Source organism: Callorhinus ursinus, unplaced genomic scaffold (assembly GCF_003265705.2).
Source record: "Callorhinus ursinus isolate GAN/ISIS: 27379988/994484 unplaced genomic scaffold, GSC_fseal_2.0 scaffold3, whole genome shotgun sequence".
Classification (NCBI taxonomy): Eukaryota; Metazoa; Chordata; class Mammalia; order Carnivora; family Otariidae; genus Callorhinus; species Callorhinus ursinus.
The window spans coordinates 66,071,510-66,095,723 of NW_027397065.1; the positions used below are offsets into that span (position 1 = coordinate 66,071,510).

General features: G+C 43.3%; 1 protein-coding gene across 8 annotated transcripts in view; it reads right to left on the reverse strand.

Annotated features, from left to right (window-relative positions):
* RAI14 (retinoic acid induced 14) overlaps window positions 1-24,214 on the reverse strand; it is a 137,109-nt gene that overhangs the window by 63,078 nt on the left and 49,817 nt on the right. For 4 of the 8 annotated variants that reach the window (XM_073891042.1, XM_073891041.1, XM_073891040.1 and 1 more), the window contains exon 4: window positions 21,144-21,303. The exons of the other annotated variants lie outside the window; for them this stretch is intronic. In XM_073891042.1, coding sequence (XP_073747143.1) covers window positions 21,144-21,299 — 156 coding nt within the window. In that variant the 5' untranslated portion in view covers window positions 21,300-21,303. The remainder of the gene's footprint in view (window positions 1-21,143; window positions 21,304-24,214) is intronic. 8 annotated transcript variants of the gene reach the window in all.

Consider the following 24,214-nt stretch of genomic DNA (forward strand, 5'->3'; position numbering starts at 1 on the left):
AGGACAGGGGACAAGAAACCAGCAAGTTACAGGCCCAAACGATATTTTCCCATCAACTGTATAGAAAATTCCATAGCTGTTACATTCATTCATTCACCCAATAACTATTTTATGCTTTTTACATAGTTGGCATAGTCTTTCCTGAATTTTCCATATAGTTTCCATATAGATAAACAAAAGCAATATGAGAAATATGCCAACAAGACAAAACAGGATATGAGAATGATAAAGTGAGCCACGTGGTGAATCAGCACAAAAGAAGGGAGGGTCAACTTTCATGTAGGCAGATAGGGAAGGTTTTTTGACTGGATAATGAACTACGCCTTACAATGAGTAATATGTAAGTTAATGGAGAGAAGACGAGACACAATGATTGAAAAATATGAGATATATTCAGTAAACAGTGAGTTGATCCAAGAGAGGCCTTGGGAGTCCATGGAATACCAAGAAAGTTGCCCGTCCAACATGACATAAACACTGGACCATTTTACCGAGCCCAGCAGTTTCATAAAGAGCCTTCCAATGTTAGTTACTTCAGACCAATACTTAAGAAGTTCATCTAAAATGAGTTTGCCCTCTCCCTACATCTTTACTTCAGATTATTCATACATGCAGGTCACACGTCTCTGCTATCCACCCTGAAGTCCATCACCTTTCCCTTAATGGACTGCATCAGTGATTCCTGAGGTCTTTCCACAGAAACGCTAAATTCTGTGTCATGGACATAATACATAATTCTAAACACCTCCATCCGGAAACAGGCTGGTCTCCCTGCCCTTCCCCCTTCACCAAGGCACCCTACTCATGTTCCCTGCTGTCCCTAGCTCTCCCTAGCACCTGGATCAGGTTAGTTCCCCTTGTTAGGCTCGCTCATCCTTCTCTTCCCCAGCACTCGGCAGGACTGTAATTAAATAGTATTTCTGAAGTATCTTTAGCGGTCTGCGGACCTCCCACCGGACTAGGAGTTCCAGGGCATGGCCAATGGCCAGCAACTGTCTTGTTCACCACTAAACCCCTGGCCTCCTGCCCACTGCCTGCCAGATGGTAGGGGCTCAATTCAGAGCTGTTCGTTGAACAGCTTTGTTTTCCCCCTACTTCTTGGGAGCCACTATAGATTAAACCCTTCCCACTGATGCCTTTGTCGCAGTCCACAAATGTATTGAAAGTCTCCATAATCCTACCAAATTCATTTCTTCCAATATGCTGACCAATGTTAAAACATTGTATTTAAAAATTATGCCACAGGAGGTAAAAGCAGTCTCATGGGGGCAGAAGTAAGTCTGGGAATAGGTCAAACCACCTTTACCCTTCAGGGGAAAAAAATGATTCCAACCAATTCAATGGAGTTGAAGCACTCATTTATGTGGTATTTGGGGGGATGGCAAGGGGCCAGATACTCTGTGAAGTCCCAGGCAGAAAAAGATGGCTATGCAATAATATCAGCTCTAAAAGAGTTCATAACTTTTTTTTTTTTTTACGATTTTATTAATTTGAGAGAGAGCAAGAGAGCATGAGCAGGGGCTGGTGGGGGTGGAGGGGAGAGAGAGAGAGGGAGAAGCAGGCTCCCCACTGAGCAGGGAGCCCAAAGAGGGGCTCAATCCCAGGACCCTGAGATCATGACCTGAGCCAAAGGCAGACGTTTAACTGATCGAGCCACTCAGGCACCCCAGGAATTCACAACTTCTGAGAGCAGAAATGCTTCCAGTAAGTACTAACATTATTGCTTGTCAGTGCTAGATCAGTGCTAGGAACTAAGTCCTATGAAAGCCCAGTGAGGATACTATTACTACTAAACAATAGCTAAAAATGTATAGTCTTAGGAACCGTACTACATTATAACTTAATCTTAAACAATGATCCTATGAGGTACCATTAGCCCATTTTACAGATGAGGAAACTGAGGCACAGAGCAGGTAAGAAATGTGTAGAGTTCCTCCCTTTACAGTACAGCTGGTTCTCTCAGGAAGAGAAAGCTAAAGAAGTTCAGTATTAAGGAAAATGAAGGAACTTTTGAGAATGAGCAAGATTTCAGTGTTTATAGCCTGAGGCTAGCAAAGGAGCCAGTGAATGAGGGAAACAAAGGGGTGAGGAGTGGAAGTGAGGATTCATCCAGGCAGAAGACTGATGGCTGCACACGAGATGAGAGTAAAAGAGGAAGAGGAGGACCAGCAGAGATACGTGGGAGAGGAAGTCCATTTGTTTTCTGGCTTCTGTTTTCTTGGGGAAGCAAGAGGCAAAATGTGCAGGGTCCATGGTGGGCTAAGAAGCTTGAACAATGTTCCCAATAGCTCGGGGTTGGGGCGCGGGGGGGGGGGGGGGGGGGGAGAAAGGAAACCCACCTGAAATGAACAAAGGGGTTGTCAAACACTCCTGGAAGTCCAGCCAAGAGTGGGAATTGTAACTCTGCACATAGACCAACTGGTAGTGCTGTGTGATTTTCCACTGGAAGTCCTGGGAGGGACAGGAGTAAGGGGTAGTCCGCTGGATGACTAAAGACTGGAAAGATGGGTGAAGCAAACATTCCGGGATCAAGAGCACAGGAGGTGACAATGAGCAGGTATGTGGAAGACTGTGGGATCAGAGACAAGAGTGAGGTCCAGGACGCAGTCCCACAGATCAGAGGTAGGTTGTCAGAGGAGTCGTTTACATGAATGTTAGAGTTCCCAGAATGATGGCAAAAAGGAAAAACTGGAGCTGCGAACCGAAATCCTGGAGATCAGGAAGCAACCTGGAGGTCCCCAAAAGATGGTGAAGGATGTGAGATGAGGGTGACCCAGCGGAACCACAAAGCAGTGACTGTCAACGGAGAAAGGAGTCATGAGGTCAGAGAGCGAATGGGTCACACCTCATAAATGGCTTCTAGTGATTTGCTGAGTTTCTACTATGTGCTCCTCCCTTCCAGCTGCCGTAAAGAACGGATTTAAGTCACTATAATCTCCTACACTGGGTTGAAGAGTGTCATCACACAACACTCATGTCCACCCTGAACTTCAGCGTGTAGCCTTATTTTGAAATAGGGTCTTTGCACATGTGATCAAGTAAGGATGAGGTCATTATGGGTTAGGGTGGGCCCCAAGTCTGGTAAAAGGTGTCCTTCTAAGGACACAGAGAGAGATAAAGACATGGAGGAGACAGAGAAGGCGGCCAAGTGATGCCAGAGACACCAATCGGAGTTTGCTGCCATTAAGCAAGGACTGCTGGCAACCACCAGGGGCCAAAGAGGCAAGGAAGGAGTCTTCTTGGAGCCTTTAGAGGGCGGATGGCCCTGTCGCCACCTTGATTTTGGACTTCCAGCCTCCGGATCTGTGAGAGAACACATTTCTCATGGTTATTTAAAGCCACTCGGTGTGTGGCAATTGGTTACAGCAGCCCTAAGAACTAACGAACTATCCCAGGAGGTGGGGATTATCATCCTCATTGAACTGACAAGGAAACTGAAGCCCAGAAAATAGAAGAATCTCACCCAAAGTTATAAGGCCAGAAAGTAAAAGAGTCAAAATTCAAAGCCCAGACCTTCGGTGCCCTTTCCACTTCAGTCCTGCCCCCCCACCCCACCCGAGCCCCCCACTTCCCCCGATGCCCATCACGCAGAGGAAGGCCAGGCAGAACCCAGATCACAGTGTGCTGGGCTGCATGGGCCAGAGGGCAGGACTGCAGTCTGGTGACACTCTGACCAGGAATTCCGGGCTCTAAGTCCATTTTAAATGCAGGAACCACCCCTACAGCAGATATTATTAGACATGAAATTTGTAGTCCTACAAAAGCATTTAAAGCATGATTATTTACTTTGCAAGCACGTTCACACAAAGGCTTCCTTGAACAGTAAGCTTTTTATGATTTTAATATAGTTTATTAATTATATATATATATGTGGGTGTAGGTGTACATGTTATACACACACACGCAAGTGGGATTTGATTGACTGAAAGAAATATTCACTGCTTAAAGGGAGGTACATGCGTAACAATGACCATCTCAAGGCCCAAGCAAGGCTTTCCTTGTACACAGATGCTTGGAGACATGTGTGGCTAGAATTCAAGCAAACATCCTAAGTACTTCTGGCAGGTATTTGAGCTTGATAAGCAGCCACAACCCCTGAGCTTTGCTCTTTACCCAAGTGGAACAAGATAGACTTCACAGATCAAATGATTTCATCCACAAAGTCTTAAGTCAAATGCTTAGGTGCATTTCAAGTGTCTGAACGGTCAGAGTAGAGGATCAGGGTGGTCTCTGGTCCTGATCATGCCCAGGCATCATGTCTACATGGCTGCACATTGGACTCCCCCAAGTCTCTGAAAAAAATACGAGTGCAAAATTTAAAAATGCTCTATGGGATTCTATTCAGCCGGAATTATTCTTCAACAAACCAGCCTGATATTAACCAAGTTGGTATCTGTTAAAATGCTGAACTAGAGAAGACAGTGAATCAACAGTCCTATCTTTCTGGACATGAAGACTCTTAATAAGCATCAACAGGCAATCAGGATGCCCCCCCTGCCAAGAGAGAAAAGGGCCTGAACCAAGTTCCCTATACCCTCCTTCAGATAAGCCCCTCACCTTGATGCCCCTGCCTTGGTTAGTGGTGCAGTCACCCAAGCCATAGGCCCCGGCTCTTCTCCTCTCCCTCCACCTTTCCAGTCCATCAGCTGCTGGGGCTGTCTCCCTGGTTTCCTTGCACTGACCTGCTTTTCATTCCTATGGCCAATGCCTTTATTCAGTCCAGTTCAGCTCAATACCCTTTTGGTTCTTTCTTTCGCCAGGCATCATGCTAGACACTTGAGATGGGGCTCTCCTCTTTACCAAGCTCCTGGGGCACATCGACAGGTATAGATACTCTATACAGGTATAGAGCACCAGGAGAGAGGTTCTGACATTGATCATTGTTTATCAGAGACATTTCAATAGCTTTCTTTTCCCCCCTTTTCCTTTAGAGCTCTTCATAAGCCAGTTTAGAAGATTATCCTACTATTGAAGTGGTCCCACTGATTTCGAGTTAACAGAAAGTACTGGATCAAAGTTTAGGCAGGAGTGAAGCCAGGTCACTACCGAAAAAGTTTCCAGCAGAATACTAGAAAAAGAAAATGAACCCTTTTTAGTAGTCTTAAATTCCTTAAATTTCAGTTTAAAAACATTAGCTATTGGTGTTTTTAATAAAACATTTGTCTAATTATACGTATTAAAATAAAGGTTTACATTTGAATTCAAGATAATCAAGGGAGATTTTGTTGATTTAATTTATCTAATTGCCTGTGGAAAACATCACCGATGTCAATCCTTTGAGGTGGTATCTCCATCCCAACTCCTCGACTCTGAGCTGACTTGCTTGTAACAGAATATAGCTAAGATGGCGCTCTTTGACTCTCAATAATAGGTCAGAGCAGGCCATGCAACTTCCATCCGGCTTTCTGGGAACCAACACTCTCTCTACGCTGATCATCATGCTGTGAGGCGTGCAAAGCCACACACAGGTGTCCCAGGTTGAGTGCACCCTCGGACCATCTCAGCTCCGCTGTCACACATGTGAGTAAAGAAGTGGCCATCCAGATGACTCCAGTCCCCAGGCTGTGAGGGAGCCGCAGGCGTCAGCCCTCCCATCTGAGTGTCCGCCATCTTAAAGTACAGACAACTCTCGCTGCCATTCCTACAGCATCCTGTTCAAACGCCTGACGCCTCAGCTGTGAGCATAGCACAAAGAATGTTCCATGCCATCAATTTCCGGGTCATTTGTGACAGAGCAATAACTGAGATCATCTTTGTCCAATGTTCTTTCAATGTGAGTAGAAGGCGGCTTTCTCCAGGCCACCCAAGCTGTGTTGTACTAAAACTGTGGTTTCATGCTTTGCACAGCCTCGTCGCACAGGACTCTTGTCCTGGTTCTGTAGTTCTCCCTTAAGTTCTAAGCTTAACCATACTTCTGCTCCTGCAAGTTGGAGGATGTGTAATAGGTCTTTTCCCTCCCTCTGGCCTCCCGCACTCTTTCCTACATAGAAAGCAGGCCAACGAACATGACTCTCAAAGTTGCTCATTCCTGGAACCCCACACCAGTGCAGAGGCAGCCTTGGAGTTTTCCTAAACAGGACAAAGTTCCAAAGCAGGATGCTGGCTCGCGAGAGCCAGGTCCACCTTTGATTTGCACCGCTCTTTTATATTCAGATTTAGATAAATGCCTATTTCTGTAGATTCCAGTGGATTCACATTACATGCTTGTTTTAAAATGTTTAAATCAAGAAACTATCTGGTGCCCAGAGCATCTGTAAAGTTATTGAGCGTGAAGGAGGGAGAAGTGATGCACTGGAAGGAACAGGCGTGATGTGGCTCAGAGTCCCAGCTCTTCCTCCTTTCTGTAGTAATCAACCACAAAAAAAAAAAAAAAAATGTTGCGTGGTGGCTACAGCTTTCACTATTGATTTCAGGCAAGCCAGCTCGCCACACTGGACTCATTTTCCCATCCAGAAAACAGGAATATTCATTGTTGGTTTAACCTGATGAAGTGTGAGAGTAAGTAAGCTATGTTTTGTTTTGGTTTTATTTTTTCTTTAAAAAATGTATATCCTCTTTACTCATTGGGGGGGTGGGAGAAATGGGTAAAGGGGGCTACACATTTTTTTAAATAGAAAATCAATAACCTCTTAACTGGCCTTTCTGCTTCCAGCTACCCCCCCACTTCCTTTCTCCCATATCAACCTCCCTGCTGGTTAAAGACTCTTGCCTGCCACTCTAGCTCACTTTCCTACACAAAATCATCTATGGCTGTCCATGGCCAACAAGAGACCCCATGTTCTTTACTGTCCCCCCACCCCCCACACACACACATACAACTGAAGGCTGGTCTTAATCCAGTTTCAAATCTTAAATTCCACTCTGCCCAGCTCCCCCCACCCCCAGCCATACCCCACACTAAAGCTTGGAGCTCTAGCCAAGCCCTTGGCTCCAGAATCTAAGATATTCTTTCCTCTTCTGACATTGTAACTACTCAAGTAATTTTTCCTCTTTCATTTTTATCTTGCCATCTCTCTGCTACCAAGGCCGAATGTTGTTCCCTGCCATTCATTCTAACAAAGTTTTACGCTAGCATTCAAAGCATATGGTTTTCCCATTTTTTTGTGTGTTTTCCCATTTTTTTGTCTTGTTACAGAGAGGCAATATGGCCCAGGGGCTAAGAGCTTGCATTCTGAGTTTCTGGATCCAAATTCGGGCTCTACCACTTACTAGCCGTGTGATCCTGGAAAAGTTATTTAACTCTGTACATCTCTGTTTCCTCATTTGTAAAATAGGAGATAACAGTACATCTAAAAATATTTGACTCCCCGAAAAGATAGTACTTGATGGCAGAAATTTTCGTCTTCTTCCAAAATGACCCCCCCTAATAAATCTATGTATATTTTTAAATACTCAATACATTAAAATAGAACTTTCTTCCAATCGGAGGGGACTATCCAGTGTTCCAATTCATTACTATTCCAAATTTCTGAAGTAACTTAAATAATCAAAATACTATACGCATCTAAGCACACTGTCTAATGTTATCAGAGGTTAATTTTAAGTAGTCTGGATATTTTAATATATTTGAGGCAAGAGACACCACTGACTTATTTATGCCAAAACTCATAGTCCTCAAGAAAGGGCATATCTGTTATAGCCTTTCTACACTCCAATAATAGCAAACCCAAAATAAACTCCAATATCCACCCACAGGGGAAAAAATCTTGTTCCATGAAATTATTTCTTCCTGACATCTAAAGGCAGAGGGCAGCGTTTTTTCAGAACACAAGATGAGGGGCTGTGATGTTTATCATCAGTCTGATTTTGCTGAGGCATCACCCAAGCATGTGTATAGATGGCCATCTTGCACTGTTATCTCCCCCAGTACCCAGAAGACCTAGGGCCCCCAAGGAAAACCCAAGAATGCTTAACGCTGGAGCTACGCATTTCTCAGAGCAACAGAGAAGCCAAAACTAAGGACACTAATACAGAAAACTTTGGAAAACTCATCAATGTTCCAATTTGTGAAGCCTCATTCATTACCTTTTTGGGTCCCACAAGGGACTCCCCCAAAATGTCTTGTCCTAGAATTTTATGATTGAGCTAGATGCCAAGTGAACACACAGAAAAACCACCAAAAGGGAGAAACTTTAGTCAAGCAATATTGGAACTGTGTCTTCTTGCGCTATGGATTTTGACTTTAACATACAGGTCAAGAATCTGCAGTTTGAACGTATATTGAAAATAAATTAGTCCATTTATTATTAAAACAATGAAATAATGGGGCGCCTGGGTGGCTCAGTCAGTTAAGCGTCTGCCTTCGGCTCAGGTAATGATCCCAGGGTCCTGGGATCGAGTCTCACATCAGGCTCCCTGCTTCTCCTTCTCCTGCTCCCCCTGCTTGTGCACACACTCTCTCGCTCAAATACATAAATAAAATCTTAAAAAAAAAAAAAAACAATGAAATAAAAACACGGACACTTTTGAAATTTTGAAGCTCCATTTTCCAGGATATGCTACATACAACTTATTACCACTTGAAATAGTTTCTACTAAAAGTCACTTGGTGTACATCTACTGGTGTGCCATAGACTGTGAGTTCAAGGGGAGGGACCACAGCCCTTAATCTGTATCCCAGGCATCTAGCACAAGGGCTGATGTGGCCAGTGATGGATAAATGTTTATCAAGTGAATGAATGTTTGCCTGAGTAAAAGACACCAGGAAAGCACGGAGCTTTTTCAAAGATAATGTTGCTAGTAAAAATACTAAGGAAGTAGCCAGCCCTCCTGGTTCCCTCAAGACAGCCTTTCCTCTTCGCCACTGCAACAATTTGAATGTTATCTTGACATTTTCATCTTGACACCTCCCGGCACTGGTAGGCATCAGCTGGCTCCCTTCTGTCGATTCTAACAAATCCAAACTCCTTATGCTATCAGACCTCCAATCTCAGTCCTACTTGTTGAAATGCAGTCCAATACAGTGCTTTAATGCTTGGACCCAGAAGCCAGACTGCCTGCATTCAGAGTCCCGTTCCATCACTGAGAGCTTGGGCAAGTGATTTACCTCTTGTGTGCCTCAACTGTAAGATAAGAAGTCATCAAAGTAACCTCCATCATAGAGTTGTTGTGAGAGTTGAATGAATCAAACATTTGCTAAATATTTAGAACAGTGTCTGGCACATGGTAAGCATTCAGTAAGTGTTAGCTAATGTGGTTATTATTCACACTCCTCAGGGAATGCCCATTCTGTTATTTTCAATAGTGGTTCTTTTCCTCTCGGATTGGCTGATGTTCACATTCACAATATACACCCATGGCCAAGCCCAGATTTCCTGACTGGCTACAGCGCAGATGAGATCCACTGCCGACCGCACGCAAGCCCAGGAGTTCCAGTTGCAACTATATTCTAAGCCAAGCGACTAAAGTGGTTTGGACCCTGGGAAAATTCATCAATGCCTTAAATATCTTGAACGGTTTATCGGTGTCCCATTAAAATGAACTGCCACCTATAAAACGAAGGGAAGGCTTGTATCTGCACAGGAAACTATGGAAAGAGGCTATCCACAAGCCAGAGACTTCAGGGAATTTCTTGTAGTTTTAGGCAGATGTGACAAGTCTAAAGAAAGGCCAAGAGGACCGATGACAATGACGAGCTACCCACTTGCCCTCCAGGAACATGCCCAGAAGATATCCCAGAAAAACTCCACTCGTGGTGCATAACTCAGAGGGATCAAGGGTGATGGTGATGGTGGGTCGCCACGGAGTGCACCATGTGCCAACGGGACACTGAAGAAACGCAAGGGACCGGCAGTGCAGGGATGTGTGGCCAGTGCCTAAGGAAGGCAACTGCGCCCAGCCAAGAAGCCCCAGTGAATTCCAAGCCGCTACTGCCAGTGAACTTGGCACAGACAGCTTCCTGCTGCAATCAGCTGATCCCATACCCTCCCTCAGGCTGCCGGACTTCTGAATGGCAAAGTGTAGACTGACAACTGTAAGTTTCCCTTCTGCTTTTTTTTTTTGGACTGAAATATTTGAATAGGAATCTTAAAATATCTGATAGAACCCCCCTCTTCTTCCCCCAGTTCCAGACGATCACAGCCGTCACGCTGTAAATACTAGCTGAGAGAAACAGCACAGGCCCTAAGAAAAGCTCCCACAATCCAAAGGAAGAGAACGTCTTTGAGAATCAGAGCACATTTATTCCTGTAACAGAATGAGTCTTTAAGAAGCCAGAGAGGTTTCCTAATGTGTGCTTTCAACTAGATTCAGGAGAAAAATAGGTCTATGAAACTCCTCTATAGAACAATCTGGAATCAGAGAAGACTACACGGAGACGCCAAATTTAAAAATGTGTTGGAAACAGTGAAGAGAAGACAGAGGAACCTAGGAAATTTGAAATTAAAGGAAAAGACAAATGTAACTTAAAGGAAAAAAGACAGTAAGGAGGAGAGGAAAAAATATTAAAAAAAAGGATCCCGGCAACATAATGTATAATGTAGAAATCTGAGCAAAGTTAAGAAAGAAGAGAATAAAAGCAAACTACCCTGAGCTAAAGAGAAGTTTATCAAGAAAATTAAATGAGTCTCTAAGTAGTAGCTAGAATTAGTGAGAGGGGAGGGCAGGAGGGAAGAGACCAGTATCTCAAGACACATTTTGTTGACATTTTCTTTTTTGATTTGAAGGATAGAGAAAAAAAACTCTATTGGTATCCAGATAGAAAACAGCTTATTTTCAAAGTTTCCCCAAATCAGGCTGGCTCAGATTTCTCCAAAACTCTGAATACCAGAAGACAATGGACCACCACCAACAGAGTTCTGAGAGGAATCAAGCGTCATAGAGCAATTCTGTCTAGCCCACAGTCCTTCAGCTGTGCGGAAAGCAGAAACATGTTCTCAAACATGCAGAGACCAAGAACACCCTTACTTAAATGCTCCTGTGAAATTTTCAAAGACATGGTCCAATTAACCAAGACATGAATAAAGAACACAAAAATCTAGAAATTTTGGTTGATATAAATGTCACATAACAAAGAAAAAGGCTGTTCATATGCCTATCAAACAATGAAGATGTCAACTACACTTGGAACTTCAAAACAGGAATGCAAGATTGACTGCCATCACTCTAGACTAGACTTTTAGACTTGAAGTTTCAAAATATAAGACCACCATATGTTCCTCCAATACCCTCTTCTCACATAAAGAGCATTCTGCTAGGAGGTGGTAATCTTCTTGGAATGAATGACAGGGATTAATTCAGATAACCCCATGATTCCCCCCTAGTATTTGTAAAAGCCAAACCATTCTCAGGATCTGCCTCCAACATTTTAGGCTAGTACTACTTTCCTGAAGTTGTCAAAAATCCTTCCAGCCCAGCTTAAATACCACTACCTCTACCCCCAGCGCATCCTGCACTATTTTAGCATGATTTGCCTGTTTATCGTACCTCTGAATTGTTCTATTTGTATTGACCATATCCATTACAATACTTAGAACATAAATGGGATTCTACAGATTTTATACAATAAAGTAAAATGTGACAAACATTTAAAAAAATTCTTAGGGGAAAAGAAAAAAAAGAGAGGGAAACAAGCCATAAGAGACACTTTACAGAGAACCAACAGGGTTGCTGGATGGAGGTGAGTGGAGGATGGGCTAGATGGGTGATGGGTATTAAGGAGGGCACTTGTGATGAGCACTGGGTGTTATACGTAAGTGACGAATCACTAAATTCCACTCCAGAAACCAAAACTGCACTGTGTGTTAACTAAAATTTAAATTTAAAAAAAACATAAAATTTTTTATGGGGCACCTGGGTGGCTCAATCTGTTGGGCATCTGCCTTCAGCTCAGGTCATGATCCCGGAGTCCCGGGACTGAGCCCCACATCGGGCTCCCTGCTTAGTGGGGAGTCTGCTTCTCCCTCTCCCTCTGTTCCTCCCCTGCTCGTGCGTGTTCTCTCTTAAATCTCTCTCTTTAAAAATATATATATAAAATTTTTAATATACCAACTAAAATAAATTCTTAGAAAATTTTTCATATAACACTAAAGAACTTTTGTGCCTTTTCTCACTGCTATCTCAATTTATTCAAACCCACACTGTACACAGACTTTTATGTAAATACTCTAATTTAACCTGAATTTCAATACACCTAATCAAAAGTCTTTCCAAGGTGAGTCCGTAACTATGGAATTTTAGGCCAGCTTGGCATCAAAAATACTTAGACTTCTCACACATTACTATGCATACTCCAGCTCTGTCCCTGTCCCTTCAGAAGAGGTTAAAAACCACCTGTCCCAAAGAGCCATTATGCGGTTAAAACAAGATAATGCATGAAAACCACATATAATGTGCCTTGCACATATTCAGTGCTAAGTAAATGTTTCCTCATCGTAATCACCTGTATCATGCAACTTGCTTTCTGCTAGGCCTGGAGGTATTACAGGAAATTAGACCCCAAGGCAGGCTCCTAACCCACAGAGCTTAGAGGCTGATTTTCAACTGTCTAGACTAGGAGATACAGATCTATGATGCCACTATTTCTCTGCCTGCTAAAACTCCATTCTGATTTATGAAGCTGTAGGCACTTAAGCCCTGTGGAAATAATTCCCCTGAAACACTTTAGTGATTCCATTAAATTACAAAATAGTCAGGATATAAGACAGATAGCATTTGGAGGCTCTTGCTACGAGTTAAGAGTAGTCACATTGTCTAGTCTTCAAACTGAAGGCTAGAGCATGATTTTCAAAGTTACTTGGAAGATTTATATTGTAATAAAGGCATTTTTCCAAATTACCACATGCACTTATAAATGCCAAATAATATTTAGGACGTACAGCTGTTGAAATATAAGCCAGATTGTGGAATGAAGTATTACCTACGAGGCCAAGTAAGAAAAAAAACTAAACGCTTTAATGTTCGGAAACTATGAAATATTAAAAAAATCATCAGTAATTAAGGACATAGGACATCTAAAAGACGAAAGAGCTGATACAAGTATATATTCTAAATTTCATTAATTGTACAATTCCTTTCAAAAATATTTTTACAAGGGAGCCTGGGTGGCACAGTCCACTGAGCATTCAACTCTTGGTTTCAGCTGGGGTCATGATCTTGGGGTTGTAGGATCGAGCCCCACGTCGGTTCCTTGCTCAGCGTGGAGTGCTTGGATCTTCTCTCTCTCCCCCTCACCCCCCCCAACACACACACTTGCGTGCACGCTCTCTCAAACGAGTAAATAAATCTCTAAAAGCATATTTTTACATATGTAAAAAAAAGATTCCTTATTTAAAAGTTCAAAAACTACAGAAAAGTAAAAATAAAACAGAATCGTTTTCTGTTAATTTTTTTGTATTTGCCCAATTTATTTCTCCACATATAGCAAATGCTGTGCTTTATAAGCTACTTTTCTCACCAGGTAAAAAATGCTGAACATTTTCCCGTATCAGTAAAGAGCTCCATCAAAAGTTTTTACAGCTAAAATGGTAATGAACGTCTAAGGTTGTTACCAGGTTTACATGGTTATAAATGGCTCGGTCTTGAACATCTTTGAACATTCATGTCCATATACTGATTTCAAGAATAAATGAGATAATGCACAAATGCTGCTGGAATATTCCCAGCCTGCCTGTTAATCTCCCCAATTCATAAGATTACAGTACTTTTTAACCCTTCAGACGACTTATGATGTAACTCAACATATGTGCTTTTCCTTCTGCTAAAATGCCTTTGGTATCTAAGTGTCTATGATAAAATCTTGGTATAATTTCTCCCACTGCCTCAGCATTGGAGATCAAAGCCCACCACTGAGGATAGAGAACCACTAAGTGACCCAATTTCTAATAAAATTGGGGTCCTATACCTCCTCCAAAGTAACAGAGCCAGCCCTGTTAATACCAGCTTCCTGGTCTCCCTTCGACTACTGGGGACAGGGAGAGGAAAAGTGCCTTGAGGAGAGGGCAGGGCCATATTCTTCCAGCTCCGCAGCCTTTCCAGCTCATTCCCCTCCCCACCAATCTGTGGGGATAGCAAGTGAATCACACAGAGAGATTGGGGGTGTCTGCAAGAAGAAAGACCAACCTCTCTTTCACTGGTTGCCATTTACTAGGACAAGTGATTGGCTGATTTCCCCTGTGTCCTTCAGAGCAGAAGAGAACTAGAGAGAACAGAGGGAAGGTAGAAGGGGAAGGAGGGGACACCAGGGAAGAAGCCAACATACCCACGGTTTGGAGAGGCAAGGTCAAGTGAGTTTCCTGGAAGTCAAACGAACACCATGTTATAAAGCCTGACTCGAGCCATCTTGCAGATACCTAATCCAGATGGCTGCCATGGGGTAAGAGGTGTCCGTCAGCGAGAGAGTGGGGTTAGGAAGGGTCCAGCCACAGGCAGAGCCCCTGAGTCGGGGAGCAGAGACCGGGGATGTGCTGAGCCAGCGGCTGGCCAGAGACACAGCCTTGACCAGCACAGAGGACAGCATCCGCATGCAGCGAAGCGTAGAGATGGTCACCTTCCCTGCCTTATCCCCAATGCTTCTTTTCTGTCCCCAACCTGGGGAGGGGTGCTAGACCCCAGATGAGCAAGGGGAAGAATGAGTGAAAGAGCAAGACACCCCAACTCTCCCTTCACTTCAAAGGCTGTGAGTCAGGGTCAAGTTGCACTGGGGAAAAGGGAGAACTGGATTTATCTTTGGAAGTTTATGGAAGTTGCACATTGTCAAGGGAGGAATGGGAGATTCAGCCTGGCGTGGCTGAAGGTAAAGACTAAAGAAATAACCTTTTCACAGTTATACCTCACGGACTTGAAACAGTCCAATACTTTTACATCCCGAATGCAGTTAAATGCGTGTGTTCAATAGGGGCATGGTCGTACTGAGTTAGGCCTGGGCTCAGAATCTTGCTTGGCCCGTTCATTTGTTCATTCAGTAGATATCTACTGAGCACCTTCTGTGCCCTGGACAGAGCTATGAACCAGAGTGACAAGGCCCTGTGCTCTGGAAAGTTAAATTGTGGGTACCTGTGTGATTCTGGAGAACTTCCTTCACCTTCTTAAGCCTCAGATGCCTTATGGCACCTTGTTCTCATATTCTCTCCCTGCCCCCCACCAACTGACTTCGAAGAATCCTGGAAATTAAGTATAATAAAACAATCAGGGTTGTTGCTATTGTTCTTTTTTGTTTTTTGTTTTTTTAAGCAACATACACTTCAGACAACTAAACTGAGATGAACAGCTTATGTTTCAGAAATGCAACCACAAACCACATGGAAGCTTCCAAACACAGAGGAGTTACTCCAGGACCTCAAACAGAGGAGGGTAAGTGACTGTGGACGAAGTCAATAATAGCTTGGCCTGGGTGTTAATTATAGCCTTATTATCACTATTTTTAGATATCAGGGAGAAAAATCTTCTAAGTACCCAAACAGGCTATATTAATGACTTTAAAATATCAAGCTGGGTAAATATTTTGCAAAATTAATGGTAAGTGCTAGTACTTTGTCAGGTGAGAGAGACCCAGAAGAACGGTCTCAGTAAAGTCAGGGATAGTTAATTCAACACATCCAGTACTACTGCTGTATCTACATATATTATCAAATCCATGGGCTAAATTTTTCTGGTTGCTTGTGGAAAGTAAGACACCAGTCTACAGGCTATAGCTTAGCATCCCTGCACAGCAGAGAGCAACCCCTAACCCCCCCATCATGCCCAAATGCCACCTTCCTTGACGACAGGCCTCTGGGCCAATCCCTGGAAGGCTGACCATCCCTAAGCACCATGCTGGACCTGCATCTCCAGGGGCTGGAGCATCCCTAAGCTGACCATCCCTAAGCACCATGCTGGACCTGCATCTCCAGGGGCTGGAGCATCCCTAAGCTGACCATCCCTAAGCACCATGCTGGACCTGCATCTCCAGGGGCTGAAGCATCCCTAAGCACTATGCTGGACCTGCCCCTCCACTATGGGGCCTGTGATGCTCTCCTTGCCACAAATTTAAGAGACAGAAAGCAGCGGGTCAGTGAGGTTCTCACTCCACTGTCGCCCCCATCTTTCATCCTTTAGAGCACGACATGCCACCCTGGCCATGTCTGGACTTCGGAAGCTCAGGCCATTCATCACTTGGGTTAATCCTCAACCTTCCTGCTTTGAATCCCAGCCCGTGTGAGCCCCGTGCTTTCACCTGCCTTCTGTCAAGCCAGGAGATGACAAAGTTCACAAGGAAAGCTTACCGGAGGAGCTGCAGCTCAACTCGTCCTTTCCTTAACTTAGTTTTCCCAAACTATTTGTAAAATGCTGCTTGCTCTTTCTTTCTTTTATTCTTTCTCCCATGTTCTTGAGTTCTGCAGAAGGGAAGCACTTAGGTAGCCGAGTGCCAAGGAAGTGGGAAATGGAAAAGCAAAAGATAGGACGGCTCTGCCAACGGCCTCCGCGTAGCCAGGTCAGAAAAGGCAAAACCTCCACGGGCCAGAAGTGCCAAGGTGACTTTCTCTCGCTTATTCTAAAATAATTAAGTCAGTGTATAAACGTGCAAAGAAACAGCTTACACAAGAGTCCATCTAGAGCATGTAACTACAAAATAACTGACCATTCACTTAAGAAAATAAAATACCCCCCCCCGCGATATTACTTTGTTAAGTAAAGTATCTTTGTTTTAGGTAAAGATAAATAATGTAGTTTAAAAATACCTGGGCATATTTTCTCAATTCGCAACATTACATATTTTCATGTTTAAGATTTTAAAAACAACATATAACCACATAACAGAAAACTACAAAAAGAGAGACGAGAAATATTCACACCCATAATTTGATACTCTCCTAAAAACAAAGTTGAACACTTAGCTTTATTTCCTTTTGGCCAACTTTCCTAAGTATTTCTTTTCTAACATAACTGACTTTTGCCCTGCTTTCTTCCACTCTGACATAATTAAAAGCAACCTGGGGCAGTAGGCTGGCTCAGTAGGAGGAACATGTTACACTTGATCTGAGGGTCATGAGTTCAAGCCCCATGCTGGGGGTGGAGATTACTTAAGTTAAAAAAAACTTAGGGGCACCTGGGTGGCTCAGTCGTTGGGCGTCTGCCTTCGGCTCAGGTCATGATCCCAGGGTGCTGGGATCGAGCCCCACATCGGGCTCCCTGCTCCGCAGGAAGCCTGCTTCTCCCTCTCCCACTCCCCCTTGTTGTGTTCCCTCTCTCTCTCTGTCAAATAAATAAATAAAATCTTTAAAAAAAAAAAAACTTAAAAAGCAACCTTGTAGATAATAAATTGTTATAAGATATGTAAAATTCCGTAAGTTATTGTGAAAAAATTAACTCTTTTGTTGTCTAGCATTCAGGTTATTTTCAAGAAGGGAAATAAAGCACACAGCCAGAAACATATCTGTGCATCTCATTTTCAAAGATACCTTAGATAAAACTGCTTTCCATAAAGGACAGTAGAAAACTATGAGTGCGCTATCATCACTGTAGACAGTGTTCACAATCATAGAACAATGGGCAAAACTGGAAGTTTATTATGTTAATATTTAAACATACTTAAGAGTAAAGAAAGTAACTTATCATCCTGTTCAATGACTACCAACTGGTGGCTGTCTCCTTTCATTTATACTCCCGTTTTATTTATTTATTTTTTAAAGATTTTTATTTATTTGTCAGAGAGAGAGAGAGAGAGGGAGCACACAAGAAGGGGGAGAAGCAGGCAGAAGAAAAAGCAAGCTTCCCCCTTGAGCAAGGAAGCCCGATGTGGGACTCGATTCCAGGACCCTGAGATCGTGACCTGAGCCGAAGGCCGACCCTCCACAGAGAGAGCCACCCAGGCGTCCCTATACTCCCATTTTAAATACCTCCCTCTCCAGATCATCTGTGGTAAATCCCAGACCACATAGCACAGTTTCAATAAATATTTCAGCATGTCTCTACACAATAAGAATTTTTTTTAAAAACATGAGCACAATACCATGTGTCTTAGAAAACTATAACAATGCCTAAATACATCAAAAATCCAGTCAATGTCCAAATTCTCCCTATTGCCTCAAAATTTTTCTGGTTGGTTAGAATCAGAATACAAACAAGTTCCCCGCATTGTAAATGGCGGTTCTGTCTCTTCAGTCTCTTAATCTGAAGGTTCGCCTCACTTCCCACCCTGTTTTTCTTTACTTGTTGAAGAGCCAAGGTACTGTCCTACAGAGTTTATGCTGACTGAGTCTCATAAAAACATCTGACATGTTTCTCTATGTCCTGATTTCCTCTGAATTCAATTTTGAAGCAACAATCAATACTTCCTGGAGGTGCCATGTACTTCCATCAGAAAGCACAAAATATCTGGTTGCCTCTTTTTTTTCGAAGTTAGCTAAAGGGGTCTTTGGGTTTTGTGGAGTTTTTTTGTCTTTTTAAATTTTTATTATAAAAAATTGCAAACTTTTTTTTTAAATTCGAACCCAAAAAGAGAAAAGGATGTAATGAATCCCCATGTAAACATCAGTCAGCTTCACCAAATATCAACTCACTTCCCTTCCCCTTGTTTTATTTTATCCACGCCTTTGCTCGTTTCCTTTCCTTCCCAACCTAGACAAGTCTGAAGCAAATTCCAGACATTATATAATTTCAACTCTCAATATTTCAGCATATATCTCTAAAAGAAAGCGATTTCTTGGGGCGCCTGGGTGGCACGGTCGCTTAAGTGACTAAGTCGGTTAAGCAGTGTGCCCTCGGTTCTTGATTTTGGCTCAGGTCCTGATCTCAGGGTCCAGGGATTGAGCCCTGCACAGAGTCTGCTTAGGACTCTCTCCCCCTTTCTCTCCGTCCCTTTCCCTGCTCAGGCGCATACAAGTTCTCGCTCTCTTTCTCTCAAATAAATAAAGTCTTTAAACAAAAAGACAGGGATTTAAAAAAAAAATACCATTATTATACCTAAGACGTTTTTTTTTTAAGATCTTATTATTTGAGAGAGAGAGACCGCACACAAGCAGAGGGGAGAGGCAGAGGGAGAGGGAGAAGCAGCTCCCCCCTGAGCAGGGAGCCCAACATGGGGCTCAATCCCAGGACCCTGAGATCATGACCTGAGCTAACAGCAGGTGCTTAACCAACTCAGCCACCCAGGCACCCCATACCTAAGACTTTTGAGAATAATTTCTTAATATCATCAAACATCTGATCAGGTCTTACATTTCTCTCACCATTGAGTAACACATTTTTGGCATCTGATTTTAATTTGCAGGGTTTGATTATCGGCAAGTGAGAACACTATTCAATGTGGTCAGTTACTGGCTGTGAATTGTCTTCTGATGTCCTCTGCTTGTTCTGAATTGAGTTGATGGGTTGACAATAATGAAGACTGATGGGTTTTTTTTTTTTTTTTTGCCCACAAATATTTTCTGGGTCTGTTATTTGCCTACTAATAGGATGTGGGGAGGGGCAGTGTGCCCTCCCATCCATCTAATACCGGGCAAATTAAAGCTAATTTAAGTGTACTTTGTGATTCTTTCTATTGCTTCTGCGCTCCGAATGCCTTCCTCCTTTCAAAGATATAATGAATATTCAATTCCATTTTTTTTCTAGTTTCTCTAAATAATCTGTGTTAAGTATATTCAGGTCTTATATCCTTAGAAAGCTATTTGGTTTTTATAAATCCAAAATTTACTTCCATGATCCTTAAATTGCAGACACTAGGAAAAAAAAAGGGGGGGAGGTTGAAAAAGTGGTGTATTCCTAAATGATTTGAATCCTTTTGCAAACTACCTATAAATATATTTTCACTTGCCCCTAAAGAAAAACGTCAATCCCTTCTAGAAAAAGGGGAACCCTGTCACCTGGTTTTAAAGCACTCTAAATAATTAGGCTGTTAATTAGGTTTATGCAAGAATGAAAAGTACGGATAGATTTAAATCACAATGAAGATGGTGGGGGGAGGGGTGGTTTAATGGTTTCTTCTTTAACAGTTACCAACACATTTTAAATAAACCCGGGCCCTTTTAAAAGGAGGGCATTTATGCTGCCCAAGTATGGTTACCTAGGAGACCCCACCTCTCCATTCTACCAGAGCCTGTTGCCTCAGAAAGGCAGCTTCAGTTTAACAGACGGCTACTTTTCTAAGCTTCAGTCGAATGGACAGAAGTAACAGAAGTAAAATTCAAACATTACCTCAACTACCTAGGCCTAGATTTTTAAGCAGGAATTCCCACGGTAGCAAAGTAGGATAATGATGTAACCCCCCCGCTCCCCAAAAAACTAAGCTACAGGTCTCATCGGTTTTCTATATTCTGCTTAAGATACCAAGGCAAAAAAAGCATAGACCAAGTGACTTATGAAACACATGTAGCAAGTGTTGAAATTTTGAAGCATGGTGTAAAGACAGTGTAGTCCACACTGGACATCACACTTACTGCTTGTATCATCAACAGAAACATAGAGGTAAGGAGCACACTAGGATTGAATGTGTGGTCAACTCACTCCTACTATATTAAAACAAAAGGCTGGTTGAAAAGATCAAGTGAGGCTATCCATGTAAAAGCACGTCACTGTTAATAATACCTTGGGAAAGTGAGCTTTTATTAAATCACCTTCTGAAATCCCACTTTTCTTACAAAGTAAGCCCAGGCTATCACATCTGCATTAACACCATGTGATGGCTACCTTTATGTGTCAACTTAGCTAGGCAGATATTTGGTGAAACACCAGTCTGCAAAGGTATTTTTTGGATGTGATCAACGTTTAAATCAGTAGACTCTGAATGAAGCAGATGATTCGCCATAATGTGGGTGGGCCTCATCCAATCAGTTGAAGACCATTAAAAAGTCTGGGATACCCCCAAAGAGGAATTCTAACATCAGACTTGAAAATGTAATATCAACTCCTCCCTGGGTCTCCAGCCTGCCTGCCTGCCCTGCAGATTTTGGACTCGCCAGCCCCATAACTGTTAGCCAACCCCCCAGAATCCAGATAGACAGGAAGAGGTGTTATCCGTGCTGGTTCTCTAGAGAGCCCTGACTCCTACAGACCATCAACACCACTGGACAGCTGTCCTATAAAAGTAAAATTAAGTTTGTATTTATCTGGCTGTTTCCACATTATATAAACATGGCTTTACAAATTTTCAGTGAAATTCGACGGCATGTTTACTAAAGCTACCACAAATACCATAGACTGGGTGGCTTACACAACAGAAATTTCCTCACAGTTCTGGAAGCTGGAAAGTCCCAGATCAAGGAGCCAGCAGGGCTGGTTGCTTCTGAGGCCTCTCTCCTCGGCTGGCGATGGCCACTTTTTCGCGGTGTTCTCCATGGTCTTTTCCATATGCCTGGGTACCCCTGGTGTCTCTGTGTGTGTCCCATTTTTCTGAAACCAGTCAGATTGGGTTAGGGCCCGCACTAAAGGTTTCATTTTAACTTAGTCACCTTTTCAAAGGCCCAATCTAATACAGTCACATTCAGAACTACTGGGGGTTAAGGCTTCAACATATGAATTGGCAGGAGGGTCTAAAACTTAGCCCACAACATTGTGCCTATTTGGAAAAATCTGATTTAATATATATGCTCCATGGCATACATGAAACTCACTTTGGGGAAGGACAGCTTTCCTCTACAGCAGTCAGAAGTATCCGGTCAAGAAAAACACACAAATATACTTAAACACTGATTGGCAGAGAAAATAAGGAGATGATTTAAGTAACAGCCCTAAACCCAAGGCATAAAGACAGACATTTTTCATTTGAGACACTGATTTGTCACATGGACAATATTTTGTGTCCTGCTCAGGTGTAGCAAGCAGCAGGGATGTCTTTGAGCCTGCTTAATGATCCTCCCCACAGGCTGCTGGTAATAATGAAATTGGCTACCAAACCTCTCTCTAAGTCCAGAGCGGGGCATGATGTAAAATCCCTGTAAATATAGATTAAAGACGTAGTTTTGACCACAAGCTGTTCAAGCTCCAGATCTGACAGGCAATTATCTGCGGGCATCCAAGGGACACTGCGGGCCTTAGAAAAGACAGAGAAAGAAGAAAAGACAAGGCAGTAGGAAGACAAGAAAATAGAAAAGAGATGAGACAGAGGACCAAAAGAGGAAGACAACAAGAAATAGAAAAGGGAAGGCTGGTTGGAGGGGAGGCGCCTGGGTGGTTCAGTCTGTTGAGCACCTGACTTCAGCTCAGGTCATGATCTCAGGGTCCTGGGATGGAGCCCTACATCGGGCTCCCCACTCAGCGGGGAGTCTGCTTCTCTAACCACTCCCTCCGCCCTCATTCATGCGATGTCTCTCTCTCACTCTATCTCAAATAAATAAAATCTTTTTTTTTTTAAGATTTTATTTATTTGACAGCGACACAGCGAGAGAGGGAACACAAGCAGGGGGAGTGGGAGAGGGAGAAGCAGGCTTCCCACTGAGCAGGGAGCCCGATGTGGGACTCGATCCCGGGACCCTGGGATCATGACCTGAGCTGAAGGCAGACGCTTAACGACTGAGCCACCCAGGCGCCCTCAAATAAATAAAATCTTAAAAAAGAAAAGAAAAGGCTGGGAAGGCGGGTCTCTCTTTTCTCAGTGACACCTCACCACATCAGAGACCCGCCGCCACTGATAACAAAAAAGGCCAGAATTTACATGTGAATGACACGTGCACACGGGCAAAGACTCTCCACCGCTGCTATCCTTCATGCACCCCAGACAGCTTGGTGAGACCTCATGGAAGTATTATTTTTATTTGACAGATTAAAAATCTGAGACAGTCATTAAAAAGTGACTTGCAGAGTCGGGAAGCAATGGAACGTTTTATAGGCTAACCCTACTCCTGCACAGAAATGATAAACAACTACAGCTTCTTTTCACCCCACCATCCCTCCAACCTTCTGGTTCACACATAATTGAACTATGGGATACATGTGCATTTTTAAAATTCCGTGTTCACTCTTTCTCTACAACATTTCTTTTTTTGGCTTATCCTCCTAAGAGCTTAGTTTAGCTTTAAGAATATCTCACTTCAAACAAGCTCAGGCAGAAGGAGTGGAGAAGTGATTATTTACTGGGAAAAATGAGAGTGATAATACCGGAAGAACTCAGATCCCACAGAAGGCAGCTCTTCTTCTCCAGAGGTGACCTTCCACACACCACGTTTCCAGAACAACTGGAGGTAAAAAATAAATCTCAGGAAAAAATGTAACTGAATGTTTACTCATGGGGGCAAGGTACGTGAGGTGTAGGTAATCACTCCTCTCATGAACTACGGTTAGAGACTGAAAGAAGGAAGGAGTCTATTCTTGGCTTCCTGTGTGTTATCCTGCACCTCTGAGCTCCATTACCAACAGGACACATTCAGTGGCTTTTAGCTGAAAACCCAGGCTCAGGTTCAAAGTTGGAAAGTGATACCTGTCCTGGGACAGAGTTCAAAGCCCTGTATTCCAGGCCTTTATGTTAAGGTCTTGGCTTTTGGTTAAGTGTACCTGCTGGCATGCTACTGCAATAACCCAAGGAACACTAGTGCTAGAAACTTCTGGAAGCTCCTCTGCCTATTAACTTACAGACTGCTCATATACTGCGGCACATTATACAGCACTTAGCCAGATTTCTGGTCCCATCTGCTCTTCCAGAACTTTGCCACCTGCATCAAGAGGCAGGGTCTCTCTCCTCCCCTTGAATCTGGGCAGGACTTCGTGAGAGTTTCAAGTGATAGAAGGTGGCAGAGCTGACCTGGTTTCTGTCTGGTTCTCACTCAGGATGCTTCTCTTAGAGCCCAGCTACCACACTGTGAGGAAGCCCGGGCCACATGGAGGGGATGTCAGTGTTTGGGCCAAAATCCTCAGCTTAAAGTCTCAGATGAGAGCGAGCATCCACTGCCAGACAATGAGTGAATGAGCCACCAGGTGACTCCCACCCCGTGGACCCCGTCCAGGGAATCTGCGAGGGTAATGAAGGTTTGTTTCATGCCACTAAAATTAGTTGTCGCTTGTTAAACAGACCTAGTGACTGGAATGTACAGTACAGCTCAAGTTAATACCCAGAGGCAGAAAAAATCATGTGACTGTATCCGTTTGTGGCCTTGGGTCTGTCCTGGACAGAAGGAACAGCAGGCGGGAGGGGGGACACTGACATTTAAGTGCCACCTTCCCTGTGCCAGACACGCTGTGAGGTACAAGAAAACTTCAGTTCCTCCCAAAGCCTACGACGTTTAAGTGTGACGTCCATTTAAAGAGGAGGAAGCAGAGACACAGAACGTTTTCGTAACTGATCTGGGAATCATACAGGAAGTGGTAGAGT